The 22,624-nt window shown below is 43.7% G+C and overlaps 1 protein-coding gene across 1 annotated transcript in view; it reads right to left on the reverse strand.

The window, feature by feature from the left end:
• LOC147664935 (solute carrier organic anion transporter family member 1A2-like) overlaps positions 1 to 22,624 on the reverse strand; it is a 569,665-nt gene that overhangs the window by 127,051 nt on the left and 419,990 nt on the right. The window contains exon 7 of the mRNA XM_086949878.1: positions 3,775 to 3,959. Within this exon, the coding sequence (XP_086806004.1) occupies positions 3,775 to 3,959 (185 nt within the window). The remainder of the gene's footprint in view (positions 1 to 3,774; positions 3,960 to 22,624) is intronic.

Below are 22,624 nucleotides of genomic sequence, written 5' to 3' on the forward strand. Positions count from 1 at the left end.
TGTAATGGTATGCGTTGCAAAGGTAGTATGCGTTGTAATGGAATGCGTTGTAAAGGTAGTTTTTAAAAATGTGTTGTAATGGCATGCGTTGTAATGGAATGCGTTGTAATGGATGTTGCGTTGTAAAACATGCGTTGTAAAGGTATGCATTGTAGAAGTATGCGTTGTAACGTCATACATCCGAATAGAAGGTATTTAGCACAGAAGGTAAATACCTCACGCAGGGGTTAATGTATTTTTCATGTGTGAAAAATATTCAAACCTAATCAGTACAACGTGTAGTGGGTGCCTTGGGACAATGGGAATCCTCCTTGTGGGGGCTGCAGCCAAGCTGCAATACAGTATGGTCTAACAGTGAATGCTTTGTCTACACATTCAAAATCCAGTGTCACCCATAAGCAGTTACTACTGGGAAACACACCCAAAGCCTGGCAGCCATGTCTGCCCCTGTGTCTCTGCAGATACTGCTCTTTATACACCCGGAAGTGAACGTCCCCTGCAGGCATCACGCGGCAGGAGCTTCCGGGATTGCTGGGCCCTGGCTCAGCACCAGCCCCTCCCAGCCTTCAGTGGGAGGTGAGCACCACATGACCCGCCCGCCATCCCTCATCAGACAAGACTGGTAAACACAGCCGACAAGAAGACCCAAAGGGACAACTTCTAGGGGCCAATCACCCAGGTGACAGAGAGGATTAAAGCCCGAGTCAGCCCCGCAGGAAGTGTGCCAAGGAGATTCAGGGGCGCCACAGAGATGGCTGGAGCCTGCAAGTGACCCCCAGTGACTCAGTACAGGGTCACTGACTCCCTGGGCCGATCTCAGAGAGGAATAAAGCCCGAGTCAGCCCCACAGGAAGTGTGCCAAGGTGTGCACAGGAGATCTAGGGGGCGCAGGGGAGATGACTGGAGCCTGCAAGTTACCCCCAGTGACCCAGGATAAGGTCACTGACTTCCAAGTCAGGCCCGCAAGAATTGTGGCAAGGAGGTCTATGGGGCGCCGGAGGTACGGCTGTAACCCGCAAGTGACCCCCAGACATCCGCAGCAGGTGGTCACCCCACTTAGCTACCTACCGGTCCTAACAGTAACGGGGCCCTGTTGCCCTCACCGGAAGCAAACCCCTGCATAGCCCCGGCTCGAGTTCTGTTAGGGGACGCTATAGTGGCATTTTATGTAAGGCCCGAAGAGTCGACGTGAGTGAGGCCAACGGGCAAAGATGCTAAGGATTTAATGTTCTTATGCGTGACATTTTCAACCTTGAGTGTCTATGTGTGACATTTGTATGCCATAAGTGTGACACTCAGTGCCTCTATCATGAGTACAATACAGCAGCCAGGCGTGGGTCTCCGACAGCCTCACCTTTGTGTTTGTTACTCGGTCGCTCTTTGGGTTCTGGTGTTTTAAAACCCGTTCTTCATCTTGTGATGGGAAATGTCACACGTGGAGTTTTATGCCTCACACGCTCCACGCAGCAGCCCCTGTGCGGACTAGCACTGTGCAGAAGGACAGTGTTTGTGTGAATGCAGGAGGGGATAAACCTGTGATAAATATGTAATTGTATTTCGACGCTGGCTGTGCTTATGAAGCTGAGTTGCTCATAAATCCAGTTATTCATATTATTAGGTCGGGACTTGGTTGTGGTTTAAAAACACCACTGAGGAACAGCGGTGGTTAAACATTGTAACAATATGGAATATTATATTTAATTGTCCGGCTATTACTTGTTTGGGCTCGGCACTAACATATTCAGCCAGGTCTCTTGTGGCCGATAGAGCACACAGGGTCATGACCCCGGTGCTCAAAAGAATGGCGGAGAGAGCCGAACGAGGCCCATATGATCAGGAAAATGAAGCAGTGGCTCGCGAGGCAGGACCTGGGAAGCTCAGGGCTTGCTGGATGCAGCGCAGGCAAAATTGGGATTTATGTGTCGGCTCAACAGCAGTACATCCATTAAGCCACTGGTTGAACGAGAAGCCGCCAACAGCCATCACTCCGTGGAGGTGCTTTCACAATTTTTCTTTTTTTTTACCTTTTGAGATAATGATGTTAACAACACATTTAACAACTTGCTTTGCTTATTTCTGGAGCGGGCAAGGACAACAAACAGCAGCAAGAAGTGGTGCATAGAGCGCATGGGGTCATGACCCTGGCGCTCAGAAGAATGGCGGAGAGAGCGGACCGGGGTCCATATGATAAGGAAAATGAAGCAGTGGCTCGCTAGGCGGGACCAGGGAAGCTTGGGACTTGCTGGAGGCAGTGCAGGCAAAACTGGGATTTATGTGTCAGCTCAACAGCAGTACATCCGATAAGCCACTGGTTGAACAGCCATCACTCTGCAGAGGTGCTTTCACGATTTTTCTTTTACCTTTTCAGATAATGATTTTAACAACGCATTTAACAACGCGCTTTGCTTATTTCTGGAGCGGGCGAGGACAATAAAAAGCAGCAAGAAGTGGTGCTGGGTCAAGGAAAAGAAACAGAAGAGACATTCCACCGCCCCATCCCTACCCACTCCCTGGAATTTAATTATCAGGGCATTCTTTAACAAGTATAGTGATCGCGATACTGAAATCTATCGCTTTCGGAAACATAGAAAGCCGCGAGTGGTGCGCACGCGCATGCCAGAGCCATATGGTTTCAATTATCGCGCCTATGTCTGTGCACGAGAATTGAAACCATATGGCAGGAATGCGCGTAATAGACACCAATAGGCCAAGGGCGGAGCAATGCGCCTGCCTTTGGCCTATTGTGTGCTAGCTTAAAAAAAAAAACACGCAGGCAAAGGCCAATAGCAGGCCACAAAAGTAAAAATACACGCACGAGCATGTACAATTCCAGGGTCCATTTCTGAAGTCTGTACAAAAGGACTCTCACCTGCGCTGCACTGCTGCCCGTGCAACGCAGGGCGCGAGTGCTAATAAAGGAATCTAAGTTGAGTGAGTGACCATGCCTCTGTGCTGGGTGGATATAAAGCAGCACCCAGTGTCCGATGTAGGCCAAACCCCTTCGGCTCATACCACGTGTGCATGGCTGTTGTAGTCACACTCTAGGGAGTGAGTTATTAAAGCTAACCTCCACAGACATTGCACAGGAATGTGACGTGACAAGAAATTGACACGCCCTCCCAGTGAGTGCAAGTCAAAAATGCTAATGATACCAAGGAATGCCTGCCAGGGAGAAGAAACCCTTCACTGTAAGACGCAAGCACGTGTGGCTGTGACTATTACAACTTCTTGTGCATTTGAGGGAAAGTCACAGAGATGCAAAAATTAACCGTTTTTTGTAGCTAGATATGTCAAAGGATTTCCTGATTGGAACGTTCATAAAATCAGTGGGGCAACACTCCTCCGCCCACATGGAGGAGCAACCCCAGCTTACAATTAATGTATTATGCATAAGTGATGCTGTGCATGAAACGTGGCCCAAACACCCCTAATTTATAAGCGATTTTGGGGAAATGGATTTCTTTGCAAATAAACATTTTTTGCCATGTGAAGAAAGAGAAAAGTGCAATTGCACTTGTACCTAAATTATACCGCACGTTTTTCTCAATGTATAATCTATATTTGCATGGCTAGGGTCGGATGACAAGCATATGCAAAGGAGTTGTGGCCTAACATTTTTCTTTGGATAATCACAAAAAATAAATAAAGTTACATAAATCATGTGGGAAGGGAGCGTGAATGTAAAAGTTGAAAAATAATACAGAAAACAGAAAAAAAATAAAGTATCGGATTATTACAGTTTTAAATAATTAGAATATAAGCACTGCTCCATACCTCATTAGGACCATGTATCCAGGCATAGATCCAATTCCAAAGGAGAGACAGGTAATAACTGTCAATATTAAAAAAGCTTGCAGCATTGTGTCACAGGCACTTTCTCTATGGCAGGAGCCTGGAACTGCAGAGGCATTTATGAATGCAAGTCCCGAAGATTCAATGCAGCTGCAGTTGCTCAGTACCTAACAAAGAGGAACAAACTATAATGATATATTTTATAAATAAATCAAACTTTATCTGATAAATCATTTTGTTTGAGATATATGCTAATTTTTTATATCTTATTTGAATTTATATCATGCAAATATGTTCCTTCCTGGCAGTCCAGGGCGCATTTACAGTAACACCTGTCCGTAGCATTAGTGACTTCATGTGGGTGAAGACGCACACATGGCAACAAGGCCCATCCAACCCCATGACTACGTCCGTGTGTCTAGCAATCTTTTCAGGTATGCTTCCACCATCAATTTTCCCTCAGAGGGTCTCTGTCTCCTCCACAGCCCAGCAAGGAAGGAGCATCTAGGGCCATATTATCAAGATCCAGCGATAATTATCGCTAAGCACACTTAGCGCTAGGATAATTATCGCCGGGTAGTGTGAATTTTTATCACTGAGCTATCGTGCTATTAGCAAAGCTTATCTCAGAAGTGATAAAAATCCTTGCACTAACTGCCAAATGAGAGATTATCACTGGAAAACAAACGATAATCTCTCGAGGTTTGGCGTTAGCTTGATGATAGGGGCTCACAAACTTAGCCATGATATCCACCTTCCATAGGATATCATGGCTAAGTCAGGAAAATACCAGGTGTAAAAAAAGCAGCGCTAACCGCGGTTAGTGCTGCTTTTTTTTATCACTAACAGGGTTAGCGATATCCTTGATAATAGGAGAAATGTCGCTGAACAACATTTCTCCTATTATTTGGAACGCCCCATTTGCATCTCATTAGTGATGCAAGGGGAAGCGTAGAGAAAAAGGGTGCTAACATGCGAATTTGCGTGTTAGCACCCTGTTGCCGATAGGGAGATCATTTTATCTATGCTTTCTTTGCTTTTAAAGCCAAAAAAGCGGAGATAAATCCCTTGATATTATGCCCCCTAGAGACCTGTTAGAGACCAAAGCCTGGCAGGAAACCTTACTCCTGACTTCCCGGTCCTAGTTGAAACAGGAAACAAAACAGGCTGGGAATGACAGCCCTATTATGGGTCCCAGGCTAGAGTGGGCTGGGCTTGCATTTTCAGCACTCTTGATGTTTCCTGTCTTCAAGGTGGACTTCACCTCACAGGTAAAGACTGGGACGAGGGACGTAGAGGTAATGTGTCCTGAGTCGCTGTTGTGTCCTTCAGGAAACAGGGAGGAAAGCTGATGGATAAGGGTGGTTCTTCCAGGAACCAGGTGAGCTTTCGGTTGAATAGAATAGTTTGAACTGGCCCGTTGGCTGTAGTGGGTGTAGAATGCAATACGGTAGAATATGCCTCTTACAAAGTGAATATGAGGCGTGGTCCACATCAGGCATTCCTTACGTGTTGCAGCTGCTCATGCTTTCATGAACCACTCAAAGACATATTTGACCAGTTTTGATTAGTTTTGTTTTTATAGTGTAATAGTAATAGTGCCCTGATCCCTAATGCAAGGACGTAAACTGGCTTCCCTTGTCCCACGGTCGGATAGTTAAAGATACCTATCACCGGGGAGCAGTCAGTCCCTCATAACCATCAGCCCTCATGGCACTCCGCTATCTGTAGTGATAACAACAACTACTTCGCCTCCGAGTCACTCTTTCATGAGGAGGCTGTCTCGTGCTTTTGTGTCAGATGCAGAAAAAGGCGGGTTATACATTTGTATAGTGAACTTTAAGTAGCAAACTAGAGTACTCTTTAGATGATCTGCTGGATTAATAATGTAAGGTTATGTAACAAAATGATACATGAAACGTCAAAAGCAAATCGAACTGTATTACAGGAATCTACCATCCTATTTGCAATATTAGACACCATGCTATAGTTGATATCATTTTATTAGGAAACCTCAGCACAGAATATACTGATCCTTAAAATACTGTTCCTATGTGTTCGAGTGTTTGGTGAGCATGTGTCATGGGCAGTGCCCTCTTAAGAATTGTGGGTGCTCCAGGCAAGGCATACTTTAGAGGCTCCTGTCCGGAACAGCTGTGTATTTTATAACCCATTCCTGCTACTTCAAGCCCGAAGGTGCCAAACAAATTAAATTATTCATTAAAGCTTGGGTTGGATAAATAGGTGGGGGGTCCCCGCAAGGAAGATATGTTGTACTAGGTATGCTAGTACTTGAGCAAAATTAAAGAAATACACATTTTTATGCAACTTGCAAAGTATTGTGGTTTATTAACAACACTGAGAACTTAAACTGGTGACAAATACTTAATAATAATTGGTATCTACTAAGAAGCCCCAGGGAGAGGGGAGAAAGGAAAGGAAGGGGGGTGCTTAAAGATGTAAAGTGCAAAAAGAAATAGGCATATTTAATCAGAACAATCAAAAAATGACAAAACAGAATCAAACATTTCAATTGCAACAAGCCGAAATTTGTGGCCAAAATTAATAAATTTTAGAAGGACATTCAACGGTCACAGCCTATCAATGGAAAACTCAGGGATTTGGACCGGATGTCAAAATAAACACAAGCCGTCGACGTTTCGACCCCTGTAAAATAGGTCAGTTAAGGTCCTTAAGCGGGGTCTTCATCAGGACAAAACGGGGAAGGTGGTGATGGGGCAAAATTATCTGAAAATTTAAAAACAGAGTGTCAGACATTTAAGAAAGGTAACAGCTAATGTTGCCAAATAACTGAAGACGTCATGAATACGACATCAGAATTACTTATAATCACAATTACCATGGTCAACAGGCCCCAAAAGGCTCTGGTGGAGGAACTCAGGTACACCACTCAATCGTAGTGGATAGCCGCCGCGACAACAAATTCGCAACTGCAGAGGAATTAGATTAAGGGAACGAAGTCCATTGTTAGACACACTTTGGTTCCAAAGGGTCCTTACAGATATATAGCTTAATGAATCGATTCATAGAGGGTAAAGCCTCTTACATCAGATCATAGAGGATGTCTCAAAACATAGTGGCCTGTAGTCATTTTAAAAGGATTCACCACATACACAAGGTATGGTTACTACCAATGTAATAAAAGGTGGTCTCACGATCTAATATAGAGAGAACTGTGTATCATAATCAACAGGCTAATTACAGAGTTATTGTGAATTAAAACATCAACTGTAAGCAGACATAGCCGTAGTGCTCACCTTTGTTTTAAAAAGGATTTGGACATCTAGAAAAACCGAACTGCTTCGTAGGATTGCAGATTTCCTACACACGGGTCATGTATACCAATGGCACATTATTGCAGAAGGAATTCACTTCAGACACGCCACGCTGTGGGCAGAAACGCATGGGACCAATCAATGGATTAGCAGCATACTAAATCATGAAGTGCATAGCTAAATAATATCGCAACACCCCCTTGTGGTGTACGATATCGGCACTTACTGTTATGGTCTGGGAATATCGGAGAGCAAGGCGCTTAGTTCCCAAGAGTCACTTCAGTGGGGTACTGCAGAAAAAATAAAGGAAATGTATTCCTTGTTACAGGGCTCATTTATCTTATAGTCTATGGTGCAAAGCTTGCCGCCAAAAAATGGGGGGGGCAATTACTTACATGATCCTTAGAGCGTGGGCCAGACGAGTTACACCTGCTAATTACGTCCCATTCGATTACTGTTTGGGGAATAAACAAACACACGGAAAAACGATCCATTACTCGTTGAGGAACTCGGCTAAAAATAGCTAGCCTGACAGTGCTTATTGCTTGCAAAAAGGGGAGAGAAGTGGAAGTAAACTTACAGACAGTCGATCTCAAGACGCCATCCAGAGGATTGACGAGCGCTAAAGCAGAACGCCGTTGACACTACGCGTAGTTTTAGAAAAACGGGCCACGTGTCCAAACAGTGATTGAAAGTGAAGACATACTTCACTGTACGAGCAGGTCGTATATCGTAGCCCAGAAGAACCCGAATGCATTCGTGGGTTCGGAACAAATCTCAATTAATTATGAGAAATTTGAAATGAAAGGGCAAAACAAAATTAGAAATAGAAGGAGATGACAAAAAGACCGCCATATATCCGACCATGATGCCAGGTTCAGGAAAGGGAGAATGATATAGATCGGTCCCTATATAAGCGATAATCGTGCAACTCTCAAGCATGAGGTTGTAGACGATTGTTCATTGGGCACATTTACCATCATATTTAAAAAAAACCTTTCTGTCATTCATTACACAACACACATTTTTTAAAAAAAGGATATCTAAGAGCTCAATGTAATTCTAGATCAGACAGAAACAGGTCACCTTATTGAGTCCATCGGGAAAACCCGTGCAATTCTCAACACATGAGATTGAAAACGGATTATATCCAACGGATGGGTTGCAAAATCACAGAATATCTGACAAATGGCGCAGTCCTGGTTACAGTTTCATATCTATTGACAATGGGTGCTTTATTAGACACGCTGTCAAAAGTGGCCAATAATAAAGGCTCGGGCACTTCTCTGGCACGAGAGTGAAACCGAGTACTGTTGTTTCAAAACAATTGATTAATGCATTACAGCTTCATTGGGAATTATGAGGGCAAGGATCTACATATACCCCACTATTAGCCAAGTGCTGCCAATTGGGACAGACTACTATCCTGTTCATTAAGTTCATTAAGCTCTAGAACTACTAGAAGTACAAACAATCTTCTGCTGAAACCTCGAAGATTCAGGAAGGAAAAAACCTATAAACGCTCCTTTTCAGGAATGGCACCCAGGATCTGGAACTCACTCCCTCCTGAAACCAGGCTCATCTCCTCCAACAAACTGTTTAAGAAAGAAGTAAAAGCGATCCTCATGGCTAAATACACATGATCTATTATCCTGTAGCTCTCATGAATCCGCTCCGTAATACCGGCCTGACCCCTTGGTCTACTTGTACTACTTGTATTATGACTTATTTGATTGTATATGTTCCCTCTTTGTACTACTTGTACTACTGGTATTATGACTTATTTGATTGTATATGTTCCCTCTTTGTATTTTGATGTATTGTTGACGCACCTGTCTGACTTTGCACACTGTACCTACAACACCTCAACCATCCCTACTTTTGTACTACTGATGCAGATGCACCTGTGTGACTATACATCCTGCACGCATCTACCTCAACTATGCCCACCTTTATGTTATCTCCAAAAACACTTGCAGCACGCTTAAATAAGTATATGCTTACTTTTGTACTTTATATTATTGGCGCAACTGTTTGACTATGCACCTTGTACTGACACTACCTCACCTATGATCTACCTCCTGTTTTCTGACCTACCTATGTAACTATGCACCTTGTACCCAACTACCTCAACTATTGCATTCTATTACTCCATCTCCCCCGTGCCCTTGTAAAGCGTTCTGATATCTGCAAAGATCTTGTTCGCGCTATATAAAACTTTCAAAAGAAATAAAATAAATAAATAAATAAATAAATTAAGGCCATTTTTAATAGTATCCAAAAGGGACATCCATTTTGCTTCACGTGTGTTCAGTACAGTAATGACATTGCCCCCTCTCCTACCGAGGGTTACTTTTTCAACAACCAACCACCTCAGATCACTTACTAAGTGGCCACTTGTATGCCAGTGGTCCACCAGAGGTGCCCCTGTCACCTTACATCTTACCCAGCTGCTATGGGATGAGATCCTCGCTTTCACCTTTTGCTGAGTCTGTCCTACATAGATCTGTTTACATGGGCACAGAATAATGTAAATCACACAGGCCGTATTGCAGTTGGTGTGATGTTTCAGGTGAAATGTGCGTCCACCATGTTCAAAACTTTTGGTCTGAATGGTGGTATCACAAGCGGTACATGTCCCACACCTGTAGTGTCCCAACAGATGGGGTAAGTTCCATAGGGTAGTGATGGTGGGTTGACTTGCAGGTTCCAAATAGGAATGTACTACCATATCCCGTATATTCTTTGCCCTCTTGAAAGAGTGAAGAGGTGGGTTCATGTGTTCGATTTCTTCTGCCACAAGGTGCCAGTTCCTATTAATGATTTGCTTGATTTCATTGCTGCGAGTCGAGAAAGTGGTGACGCAGACTATGCGGTCCATCTCCCCTTTGTTGTTTGTTTCTGGATTAAGCAGGATGTCCCGAGGGTTGTACCAGGCACGTTTCCTTGCTCGTTTGACCATCCGAGCCGGGTATCCACGAGTGATAAGGCGATCACACAAAACATCAGATTCTTGAATATAGTTGCTTCTAGTTGAGCAATTTCTTCTGACCCTTAGAAATTGGCTGATTGGTAAATTGTCTTTTAGGCCCCTAGGATGGTGGCTACCATATTGTAGTAGGGAGTTGCGCTCGGTTGGCTTCCTATACAAGCCAACCGAGCGCAACTCCCTACTACAATACTACCCCATCTGTTGGGACACTACAGGTGTGGGACATGTACCGCTTGTGATACCACCATTCAGACAAAAAGTTTTGAACATGGTGGACGCACATTTCACCTGAAACATCACACCAACTGCAATACGGCCTGTGTGATTTACATTATTCTGTGCCCATGTAAACAGATCTATGTAGGACAGACTCAGCAAAAGGTGAAAGCGAGGATCTCATCCCATAGCAGCAGGATAAGATGTAAGGTGACAGGGGCACCTCTGGTGGACCACTGGCATACAAGTGGCCACTTAGTAAGTGATCTGAGGTGGTTGGTTGTTGAAAAAGTAACCCTCAGTAGGAGAGGGGGCAATGTCATGACTGTACTGAACACACGTGAAGCAAAATGGATGTCCCTTTTGGATACTATTAAAAATGGCCTTAATGAACAGGATAGTAATCTGTCCCAATTGGCAGCACTTGGCTAATAGTGGGGTATATGTAGATCCTTGCCCTCATAATTCCCAATGAAGCTGTAATGCATTAATCAATTGTTTTGAAACAACAGTACTCGGTTTCACTCTCGTGCCAGAGAAGTGCCCGAGCCTTTATTATTGGCCACTTTTGACAGCGTGTCTAATAAAGCACCCATTGTCAATAGATATGAAACTGTAACCAGGACTGCGTCATTTGTCAGATATTCTGTGATTTTGCAACCCATCCGTTGGATATAATCCGTTTTCAATCTCATGTGTTGAGAATTGCACGGGTTTTCCCGATGGACTCAATAAGGTGACCTGTTTCTGTCTGATCTAGAATTACATTGAGCTCTTAGATATCCTTTTTTTAAAAATGTGTGTTGTGTAATGAATGACAGAAAGGTTTTTTTTTAAATATGATGGTAAATGTGCCCAATGAACAATCGTCTACAACCTCATGCTTGAGAGTTGCACGATTATCGCTTATATAGGGACCGATCTATATCATTCTCCCTTTCCTGAACCTGGCATCATGGTCGGATATATGGCGGTCTTTTTGTCATCTCCTTCTATTTCTAATTTTGTTTTGCCCTTTCATTTCAAATTTCTAATAATTAATTGAGATTTGTTCCGAACCCACAAATGCATTCGGGTTCTTCTGGGCTAAGATATACGACCTGCTCGTACAGTAAAGTATGTCTTCACTTTCAATCACTGTTTGGACACATGACCCGTTTTTCTAAAACTACGCGTAGTGTCAACGGCGTTCTGCTTTAGCGCTCGTCAATCCTCTGGATGGCGTCTTGAGATCGACTGTCTGTAAGTTTACTTCCACTTCTCTCCCCTTTTTGCAAGCAATAAGCACTGTCAGGCTAGCTATTTTAAGCCGAGTTCCTCAACGAGTAATGGATCGTTTTTCCGTGTGTTTGTTTATTCCCTAAACAGTAATCGAATGGGACGTAATTAGCAGGTCTAACTCGTCTGGCCCACGCTCTAAGGATCATGTAAGTAATTGCCCCCCCCATTTTTTGGCGGCAAGCTTTGCACCATAGACTATAAGATAAATGAGCTCTGTAACAAGGAATACATGTCCTTTATTTTTTCTGCAGTACCCCACTGAAGTGACTCTTGGGAACTAAGCGCCTTGCTCTCCGATATTCCCAGACCATAACAGTAAGTGCCGATATCGTACACCACAAGGGGGTGTTGCGATATTATTTAGCTATGCACTTCATGATTTAGTATGCTGCTAATCCATTGATTGGTCCCATGCGTTTCTGCCCACAGCGTGGCGTGTCTGAAGTGAATTCCTTCTGCAATAATGTGCCATTGGTATACATGACCCGTGTGTAGGAAATCTGCAATCCTACGAAGCAGTTCGGTTTTTCTAGATTTCCAAATCCTTTTTAAAACAAGGGTGAGCACTACGGCTATGTCTGCTTACAGTTGATGTTTTAATTCACAATAACTCTGTAATTAGCCTGTTGATTATGATACACAATTCTCTCTATATTAGATCGTGAGACCACCTTTTATTACATTGGTAGTAACCATACCTTGTGTATGTGGTGAATCCTTTTAAAATGACTACAGGCCACTATGTTTTGAGACAACCTCTATGATCTGATGTAAGAGGCTTTACCCTCTATGAATCGATTCATTAAGCTATATATCTGTAAGGACCCTTTGGAACCAAAGTGTGTCTAATAATGGACTTCGTTCCCTTAATCTAATTCCTCTGCAGTTGCAAATTTGTTGTCGCGGCGGCTATCCACTACGATTGAGTGGTGTACCCGAGTTCCTCCACCAGAGCCTTTTGGGGCCTGTTGACCATGGTAATTGTGATTATAAGTAATTCTGACATCGTATTCACGACGTCTTCAGTTATTTGGCAACATTAGCTTTTACCTTTCTTAAATGTCTGACACTCTGTTTTTAAATTTTCAGATAATTTTGCCCCATCACCACCTTCCCCGTTTTGTCCTGATGAAGACCCCGCTTAAGGACCTTATCTGACCTATTATACAGGGGTCGGCGGCTTGTGTTTATTTTGACATCCTGTCCAAATCCCTGAGTCTTCCATTGATAGGCTGTGACCGTTGAATGTCCTTCTAAAATTTATTAATTTTGGCCACAAATTTCGGCTTGTTGCAATTGAAATGTTTGATTCTGTTTTGTCATTTTTTGATTGTTCTGATTAAATATGCCTATTTCTTTTTGCACTTCACATCTTTAAGCACCCCCCTTCCTTTCCTTTCTCCCCTCTCCCTGGGGCTTCTTAGTAGGTACCAATTATTATTAAGTATTTGTCACCAGTTTAAGTGCTCAGTGTTGTTAATAAACCACAATACTTTGCAAGTTGCATAAAAATGTGTATTTCTTTAATTTTGCTCAAGTACTAGCATACCTAGTACAACATATCTTCCTTGCGGGGACCCCCCACCTATATGTACCACATAGCGCCCAGGTCCCCGTGACTGCATGGGTTAAACCCATTTTAGTGTAATGGGTTGGATAAATAGACAGAGCTGAGAAAGAAAGGAATGTCACTTTCCAAAGGGGCCCCTTGGAAGGTGGGGCCCTGGCCAATTGCCTACTTTGCCGATGCTTCAAAAGGTCTCCAGACATGGACTGCGATGGTTCGCAAGGTATGGTGAGTACAGTGCATGAAATGTGTCTCCTGTAAAAGTCGAGCAAAGGGTGTGATATATGAGCATGCCCTCTGCATTGTAAACAAAAGATAGATAGCACATGCTTCGTGTTAGAGGTGTAATGCCTAAGGATTGGCACCCTGAGACTCCCATATCTCACGCATATTCATAGGCTTTGAAATTGGGGACCTCCTGGAGAAGGAGCATTGGCTACACCGCTGGGGCTGCAGTGGCTGCGTTACGCCCCTTCTTTGTGTTATCTCAGACTGAGTGTCATAGTTGATAATTTTCTATTTCGATATTTACTTTTAATACTTGAAAGGAAAACCCTCCCGTGCAGATTTGAATGAAATATTGTTGGGACCACACTACAACATCAGGACTCAACATTACAACTGTGAATAATACTTAGCAACCACTTAAAATATTCGCCAGATACTTTGGCTATCTTTAACTAGAAGTCCTCATTAAGAATATTTAGTTGCCTTGAACTCGGTCCAGCAGTACTCCTGGGCTCACCAATTCAAACAGTAGGCATATGTGGCGCCTTTCATGGAGATCTAGAAGCACTCCATATTTGGGAAAGGAGATAAAATAATGAATCATGAAGGAAAGTGGGGGAAAGAAGGTGAAATATGTAAAGTCAGGACGAGCAGAATGAAGAGGGGAATAGTGGGATAAGAGGCTTCAGGGCAAAATACACACAGCCTCTGTGGCCCCAGAGGAGAGTTAGGGGAAACAGAGTAATCACATCTGTGCCAGTGGGAGACATTACACCATAACTACTCCTCAGCCAGTCCATCAACATTCGTAACAACTGAAGGAAAATGCTAATATTTCCCTGTTTCAAGGGTTTGGTGTGGGACTCCTCAAATACTGCATGGTGGAACATCATTTCCTTTTTGTGGTGCAGAATAGGTAGTTCACGGCATTCGTGTTTAAGAGGTGCTAACACTTTTCAGTGTGTCTAGAAGGTTAATGCCAGCCAGAGTACTCTAAGCCAGATATTTGTGGTCATTTCTCACTATGCTAAGCCTCGCTGGATGAAGTAACATTGCCCGTGTGCCTGTATCTTCAACCCCTCTTCTCGGTTACCTGAGAGATTTGATGTTTTCTTTGTGCCATGATGCTGCCATAGTCCAATCTCTGACATCTTCATCCTTTAGGAGCAGCCAGAGAGTCATCTAGGTTGGATGTTTCTTCACGTAGTATCATCAGGTTCTAGTCTAAGATTAAACTCTAAAGGTTCTCCAGCTGTTTATCAATGTTTCTTTGGCATCCATGAGGTGTCCCCAGGCCTTCTTGAAGTTTGTTAATTTAAAAAAACCTCTTATTCTGTTATCAGGGAGGACCTACATGGACTTCTCCAGCTGCAGCACCCTGTTCGCCCTTCCTAGGGCCTCATTTATGAGGCTGTGCGTCACTTTTACGCCACCGGTGCGTCACTTTTTGTGCCGCATCGGCGGCGTAAAACATGCCTCCTGTTGCGCACTATTTACAAAGTGACGCATTTAAGCAGATGCGTCACTTTGTAAACCCCTGCGCTACATTATACCTGCATCAGGTATAATGTATGCAGAGGGGGCGTTCCCCCGCAAAAAGCCTCGTAATAGTGACGCAGTGAAATCCATGAGATTTCACTGTGTCACTTTTAGGACGCCGTTGCGTCAAAATCTTGCGCCTGCCTCACAGCAGGTGTAAGACTGACGCAGGCCCTTTCACATGGGACTTTCCCCATGTGAAAGGACGCATTGCTGGAGTTGCGACACTTTTGTGACACACTTAAGCAATGCATCACTTTTGCGCTTACAGATACGTCAGAAATATTGACGTATCTGTAATTCCTTGCGCAATGATGCGTCATATTGTAAATATGACGCATCATTGGGGTCGCAAGGAGGTCGCAATGAAAAGTGACGCATCGCTGTTTTCTCGCAGCGATGCGTCACTTTTCATAAATGAGGCCCCTTGTACTTTAAGGTTTGTCAAATTTACACTGCAAGGATGAGATGTTTCTATGTGTGCTTTGGTGCGCTTCAGACATATCAGATGCAGAGCTAGGGGGATAATAATCCCAAAGAGACATGGAGGAGGTGAAGAAGATAAAAAGGATGAATTGTTATCATCTCGATCTCCTCCATGTTTCCTCTGTTTATCATCTTGATCTACTCCTTCTGAAGGTCACTTTGGCATGAAGAAGTCTGATTTATCCTCCCTTTTCTGTCTTTCCAAAGATGAAGCATAGTTTTTTAGACTTATAAATTATTTAAGTAGTTTCAAAAGAATTTACTGAGATGCTGCACCTGCACTACTGCAATCAGCAACCTCTCTTACTGCCTCACATCGTTCTGACCTCAGTATGCCACATGTTGATAGCCTCCTCTAAGCTGTGTCTAGTTTTCCTCTCTGCATCTTAGCCCTCTTCCCACTTTGGGTGTTTGTTTCCTATAAACTTAAAATGTTGCAATGTGGTGCTGTAAGCATCGTGCTTGCTCTGTCAACCTTCACTGCTCTAAAGGGAGATGTTTGGTTGGTGGACGGACCTCTACGAAGGATTCAGAGGTCATAATGTCGGCCCCTCTATTGGACCAGTGCACTGTCCGCCAGTGTCTAAATTAGGCCATAAGTCTTTAGCAAATTAGGTTTGGTGCTTTTAAAACGTCCAGCCTCCTTCATAGCTCAGTTCCAGTGAACAAAACAGTCTGGTAGTGAATCAGACGTTACCATACTCACTTATCGTTCCACCACTCTTGAACTAAAATGCAGTCTCACAGCTCTCTTATATGTCCTAACTGTACTTTAACACAGATATATCACCTCAAGTAAATCCATTACGTTTATTGGTAAATGTAACTATACCAATTACACAACATTATTATTTTGGTGCTAAAATGGACACTCACAGAGTCCAAGCGAAATGCCACCAAGGGCTGTATTATGGAAATGCGCCGGGGGTGTAATGGCCATTTGTACCTACTATACGGATTGGTGTCACTACAACGCATGCTTTTACATCGCATGCCTTTACAACGCGGTTTTTACCACGCAGTCCATTACAACGCATAATGCTTTTAGGCGCTGGATAGTGAATTATTTAATTTACTATTCCAACTCCAGTCCCCGTGGATAGCAGGGAAGGTGTTGGATAGTAAATTAAATATATTCCCTATCCTAGAGCGCCCCCCAGCGCAATGCGTTGTAATGGTTTGCGTTGTAATGGTTGCGATGTAATGGTAGTGCGTTGTAAAAAATGCGTTGTAAGTGATGTTCCCCCTACTATACATGTCCCAGGGGCACTTTGGAATTACAGAAGGGGCCTTAGACGCTTGTGCTTCCCCTACTCTGATACTGATAGTGCTGATGCACATAAAGCACAAGCGCTACCTTCAGAGGACATTCCCCCAAATGCATGGGGGCATGGCCCCATGATGGAATCTCTTTGCCTCTATGGCCACTTTTTATAATAGACTTGGGTGAAGAGGCACTGTCAGTATGCCCCCTGATTGCAGCCCTGTGGGGTGGGAGAAGGGGGTCCTATGGACCCCCCCATCCCCTTGAAGGCGGGTGCAGTCACTCACTGCACCCACCAACACGAGCATCTCTTATCCCCTTTAAAAGTGCAGATGGTTCGCCGCCCTCAAAGGTGAAAAAGCCCTGGGGGCAGCGCAATCCATGTAATCGGGTGCACTTTCCCTTTTGCACCCAGTGCACCTGTTTTAAGAAGCGCTGAACGCAAACAGGGAAATTGCGCTCTTAGCATAATAGGGGCCTAAGTGCCTATGTATGAGCGACGATTACATGTTGTACTTATGATTATAAGTTGCATGGCACTGCACGGGTGCAAACTCTCCTGCTGAAATTAGCGTTACCATGTGGTAATGCCGCGTCAGCACCATACAATTACAAAGTAATCTTCTTGGAATGGGGAATAACTGTGCACATTTTGTTTTATTGGGCTGAAATCCACGTTTGTCCTTGTATTATGGAGTTAATATTCATATGTACCACTTGATGCGAGCAGGTGCTAAATGTGAGCTAGGGGGGTAGGTGCTGTTTGGGGGTTGAGGGAGTGGGTTTGGTAAAAGCTTCCTGCACCTGGGAAAACCTGGCTCAGGAACACCGCAGCCCACATGATCAGGCAGAGTGGAGTTCTACTCATGGGTACCATCTCACATTACTTCTAAATTGACTCTTAATGGCATAACGTTTTTAATTGTAGTAAAGAGCAGAATTCTGAAGGCCAACAGAGACCTGGAAATTAAATGCACTTTTCCTGATCGGGAAAAAAATATCTGTGAAATTATCTCCCTTAACATTTATAATTAGACTAAGAGACTGTTATGATCAACAGGGCTAGGGGCAACATATAAATAGATGTACTTACAAAATACTGGCCATAATTTACGACCAAAGTTGTTGTGATTACTAAATTACTTTGTCACCTGACCGATGAATTATTAGGTCAGTTCTTTAAATACAGATTCGGAATGGGTTACAATCTGACCTACGTCATAAGTATTTATAAGTTATGTTAGACCCGGGAGCCTTAGGGTGGTCTTCTTCCAAACATTTTGGGCATGATTCACAAAGATAAACTAACACCTGTGTGTGAGTTTACTTCTCTCAGTTTACCTTTGTGAATACTGAAAAGTGGTACATTAAAAACAAATTGAGGAGTTTCTCACTATCAGGGGATGTAAAACTTAAAAGTACATGCTGTAGCGACTGGATTTTTGGACCAGATGGGATCAGCTCCTGAGAGCCCCTCTAACCCAGCCGGAACGTAACCACCTCCCTCCTCAGGACCATCTATCCAGGCACCTGGGTACCTACCTGAGTATAGGGAACTCGCAATATACAAGTTCATATCATCAGAAACACCACTAAATCTATAGGGATACTAAGAATACTCACTGATTACTAAGAACATCCATGCCCTACACCACACTCATACCTCATAGTCTCGCGACCACATGGGTCCAGACTAATCTACCCTGGGGCAGTTCTGATTATCTACCATTACACACTGAGTACCATCAGTGCTCACTCGACACGCAATCTGGCGTGTCATACACACTGGGCTGCAGCCCCAGTGCTCACTTTTTATCCGGTCCGCAATCCGGCAGACCTACACACCCTCTATCTTAGGTGCTCTCATTCACACACGGTCCGCAATCCGGCAGCACTACACACCGTGTCCCTCCGGTGTTCTCATTTACACACGATCTACAATCCGGCAGATCTAGACACTGGTCTCCTTCCCAGTGTTCTCATTAACGCCACTTACCAATGACGACCACTTTCCTATGAATACCTTCAGCTCTCTGTCTCTCTATGTTGGGAAGTCTCTCTCATTATTCACTAAGGGTTCGCTACTACAATAATATTATGGGATGGCCAAATTATTTGGCATAAACTTTATCCCTTAGTTGCAGGTCTCCTATCTCCCTAATTATTCAACTATTACTTACCTGATCAGGGGTAACATCTGTTCAAACAGTAATACCTGACTAGGAGACAAGGTTACCTCCACTGTATGGGGACAAAAGATATACACCACACTAGTTCACTAAGAACTGGAAAATCTGTTTATTATAACAATGATAAAATGCACATACAAAGATCTGCGGGGTCTCTATAACTAACAGGAACTTTAACACACCGCTGAAAGAAAAGGATTAGATATACAGGGACAAGGTTATCTGCGGGGACAGGAACTTTTAACACACCGCTGAAAGAGAAGGATTAGACATACAATAGCCTAGGGAATAAGGACAAGATTAAGGGGTAAGTATAAGAACGAGGTCACCTTGGGAGTTTGAAGTCTTGCTCTAGCTGTCATCTGGGCTCCTCTCTCGTCTGTCTCTTGGCTCATCTCAGACTCTCTCTCCCCTGCACTCTTGGATACACATCTGCGCTGATCACTTTGCACTGGATTTCTCTCCCCCACGGACTCTCTACACCTTCCAACTTCAATCTAATGGTTTCTGCCGCTCTGATAACTGTTCCTTCCACTAGCTTGTTCACTCTGTTTCAATGTCTCTGTGCCAATGTCCAATTAGCTCCAGCTGCTCCCACAGGTTAATCCACGATATAACTTCAGTCTCTTCTAAAAGGCATTACTTCAGACTCCAGCTATTCACAACTCCTCCTGATAAGTAACTGCTTCTGACTGCTTCCTTCAGTTCCAGCTCACTGACTGTCTGTTTGTCTTCTCTCTGTTCCAAGCATTTTCTGTCTCTTCTCCTCCTGCAATTCCATTCCTCCAACTCTACCAACACTCTCTGCTCCTCCAATTCAACTAACTGCAACTTCAGCTCAGCTCTCTCTCGCTCGAACTCTTTCTGCAACTCCAACAACTCTCTCTCTCTGCTCCTCCAACTCGACTAACTGGCTCCGCCTCTGCACTTCACTAATATAGAATGCTGTCTCCTCATGGAAAGTTCCAGCCAGCAGCTTCCTCCCACCGATCCCATGCACCAGGCTCCTTGCGCTAGACGCTCCCACAGTGACCAGCTGCTTGTTTCGTCTAGAGACCTGAGCCCAGAGACACTTCCTGATTAGATTCAGCTCTGGCCGGTTCTCTCCGGTTCGCTTAGGGCGAACAACAGCTCAAAACCAAAATATTACCTTTTCCCCTGAAGCCTCTCAGCTCCATCAAAATGGAGTCTGTCTAGTTCTGGACCTTGTAGGCCTAAGAAGGATGAAATAACCCTTAGCTCTGTCAGAGTACCTACATAAACCATACCAATGTGTAATATAAAGTCAGGGCCACAGGATCCAACCTCTACTATAAGCAAAAATGACAGGCCAATAGGCAATAGATGGCCTCTTCTATGTCTGAAAGAAAGGGCCTAAAAGGGCCAACACAAGCTAGGAATACATATCCTAGATGTGAGCAAGATTAAAGTCTATATCACTGCCAACTAGGGCCAAAAAGCCTGTCTAAACACATGCCCGACCTTTAATTACAATGCAGCCAGCTTTATGAGCTACCTAGGGTACACCTTGGGGGTGCAGTAAAAGGGGAGTTTAATGCTTGGCAAGGGGGCTATATTGCCAAGTCAAATTGCTAGTTTAAAATGAGCCAGGGAGGAGTTTGCAGAGTTTTACTCTGCAGAACTCTGTGAAGTGCCAGAAAAACTCTACTGCACTCAGCAGAGTTCTGCAAGCGGCAGAACCTTTTGAGTTGCGCTGCTCACACTGATTTGTAGCGCCAGCCATTTGTCTATGAAATAAAAACGAATGGCACTACATATCATGCCAGAGGGCACTGCTGCTTTCTGCATTCTAGTCGAGCAGTAGTTTCAGCAATGCCAGAGGCAGATTTCGCAATGTGAGCGGTCACTACCTGCAGCAACCGCCTAAGTTGAGAAATCTCCCCGGGAGGAGGCCTAGCATGTTTTTTTTTCTCACGAGCACTCGCCAAATTAACATTGGTGAGCTGCTCGAGGGAAAAGACTCCGCTCCACGGCACTTTGCTGAGTTTTTTTAGTGCAGAGTGGGTAAAACTCCGGAAACTCCACTGGCGGAGGGGAATTCTTTACCCACCCTTCGTTTAAAACTGCATTCACGATCCAATGGCAGTATACTGTAGATCCCCTAGTAGTAATATTTAATTTACTGGGCCTTTCTATATGTTGTAGCATTTTACTAGGGACTTACAAGTAAATTAAATGCGCCAATCAGGTGTTGGCCACTTTTGCCACCTTTTAGGGAGTGCACACAAGCACCTCAGCTCTGGTTATCAGTGGTAAAGTGCACAGAGTCCTAAAGCCAACAAAAACTAATTTCAGCGGTAGTGGGTGAGTACACAAAACGTTTAGGTGAAGACCACCCTAAGGGCTGTCAGGTATAACAGGTGGCAAATCTGCTTCTCTATCAGCTAGAGTCACAGTGTCAGCTGTGTTGAAAACCACAAATATTTTTCATATATTTCCTAGAATAACCCTGACAATTGTACCTAGATCCGTACAATCAACTATGTGGAAAAATATGCTTGGTGCTCTTTCTGGATCTGTTTCAATACTTCTGAAATGAGAATTATGGATGAAGATGATGGGTAGCAATTTAAAACTTGAGAAAGATGTGTCTCCAGATTATGAATTGTTTTGGAAACTACTTCATCCATTTCTGACGGTAAACTGTGGGCTGGTATGTGGTTGCCTTGAGATTAAAGTATATGTTTTGTGGGCAACCCAAGATGCGAACTGTGGATTATTAGCTGGAGTAGATGGTAGTCTACCTCAAGTAATAATCAACTATTCTTGTCAGATTCAGTAAAGGGAGGAGCCTTGTGGAATACAGCAGATGATGCAATTAGGCTCCTAGGAGTAGGGAAGGAGTCAGATTTTCTGGTGAGGTAGGAGGCAATCTATTTGAGCGCATCTCCTTGGATTCCGATGTGGTAGTGCCTGTTGACCAGGATCTGGTGGGAGAAAGTGTCTACACCATCAGACCCTGACTATGCCATCAGACAAAGTCCCTTTGCCAGGAAAGCTATGAGTGAGTTACATTCAAAATTCACAACCAAGGAAGGTCTATTAATGTCGGTGAAGATTTCTTCATTCAGACTTAGTCCCTTTTTTAAGCTTTAAAAAAAAAACAGTGCACCTCCAAAATAGTCACTTTGATCCCTTCGCTATTATAGCGTTTAACAGATAGTCCATATCCTTGATCAGAAGCCACTTCCACAAAACCAACCGGTGTAGAAAATTCAAACTTTTATTTTGCAAATGTTATGATCCACAGCTGTGGATCATAACATTTGCAAAATAAAAGCTTGAATTTTCTACACCATCTGGTTTTGTGGAAGTGGCTTCTGATCAAGGATATGGACTATCTGTTAAACGCTATAATAGCGAAGGGATCAAAGTGACTATTTTGGAGGTGCACTGGTGTTTTATTAACGTTGTGTTGATCTACAGCCTGAATTGAGGTTTGGGAAGGTGGTGACTGTTTGATGCCCTAGGTGGATGTGCATCCAATGCCAAAGTAGCACTCCGTATTGCTCATTGTGTGTAAAATTTAATAGATTTTTGAATAATGAGAACTAATGTTAATGTGCGAGTCAAAATAGCAAATCCACCATTCTTTTGTACCTGACTTTTTTAAAGCTTGGATTCCTCCATCGGGGCAACGCTACAAGCCGTGGCCGAACACGGGTCCAAGAAGCCGGATACCTTTTCCATGATGTCCAACTGAAAAGGGATTCTGCTGCTGACAAATTCTGAGCAGAAGCAACCTAAATCTTG

The sequence above is a fragment of the Lissotriton vulgaris genome, unplaced genomic scaffold, assembly GCF_964263255.1.
Source record: "Lissotriton vulgaris unplaced genomic scaffold, aLisVul1.2 SCAFFOLD_1306, whole genome shotgun sequence".
In the NCBI taxonomy this organism is placed as follows: Eukaryota; Metazoa; Chordata; class Amphibia; order Caudata; family Salamandridae; genus Lissotriton; species Lissotriton vulgaris.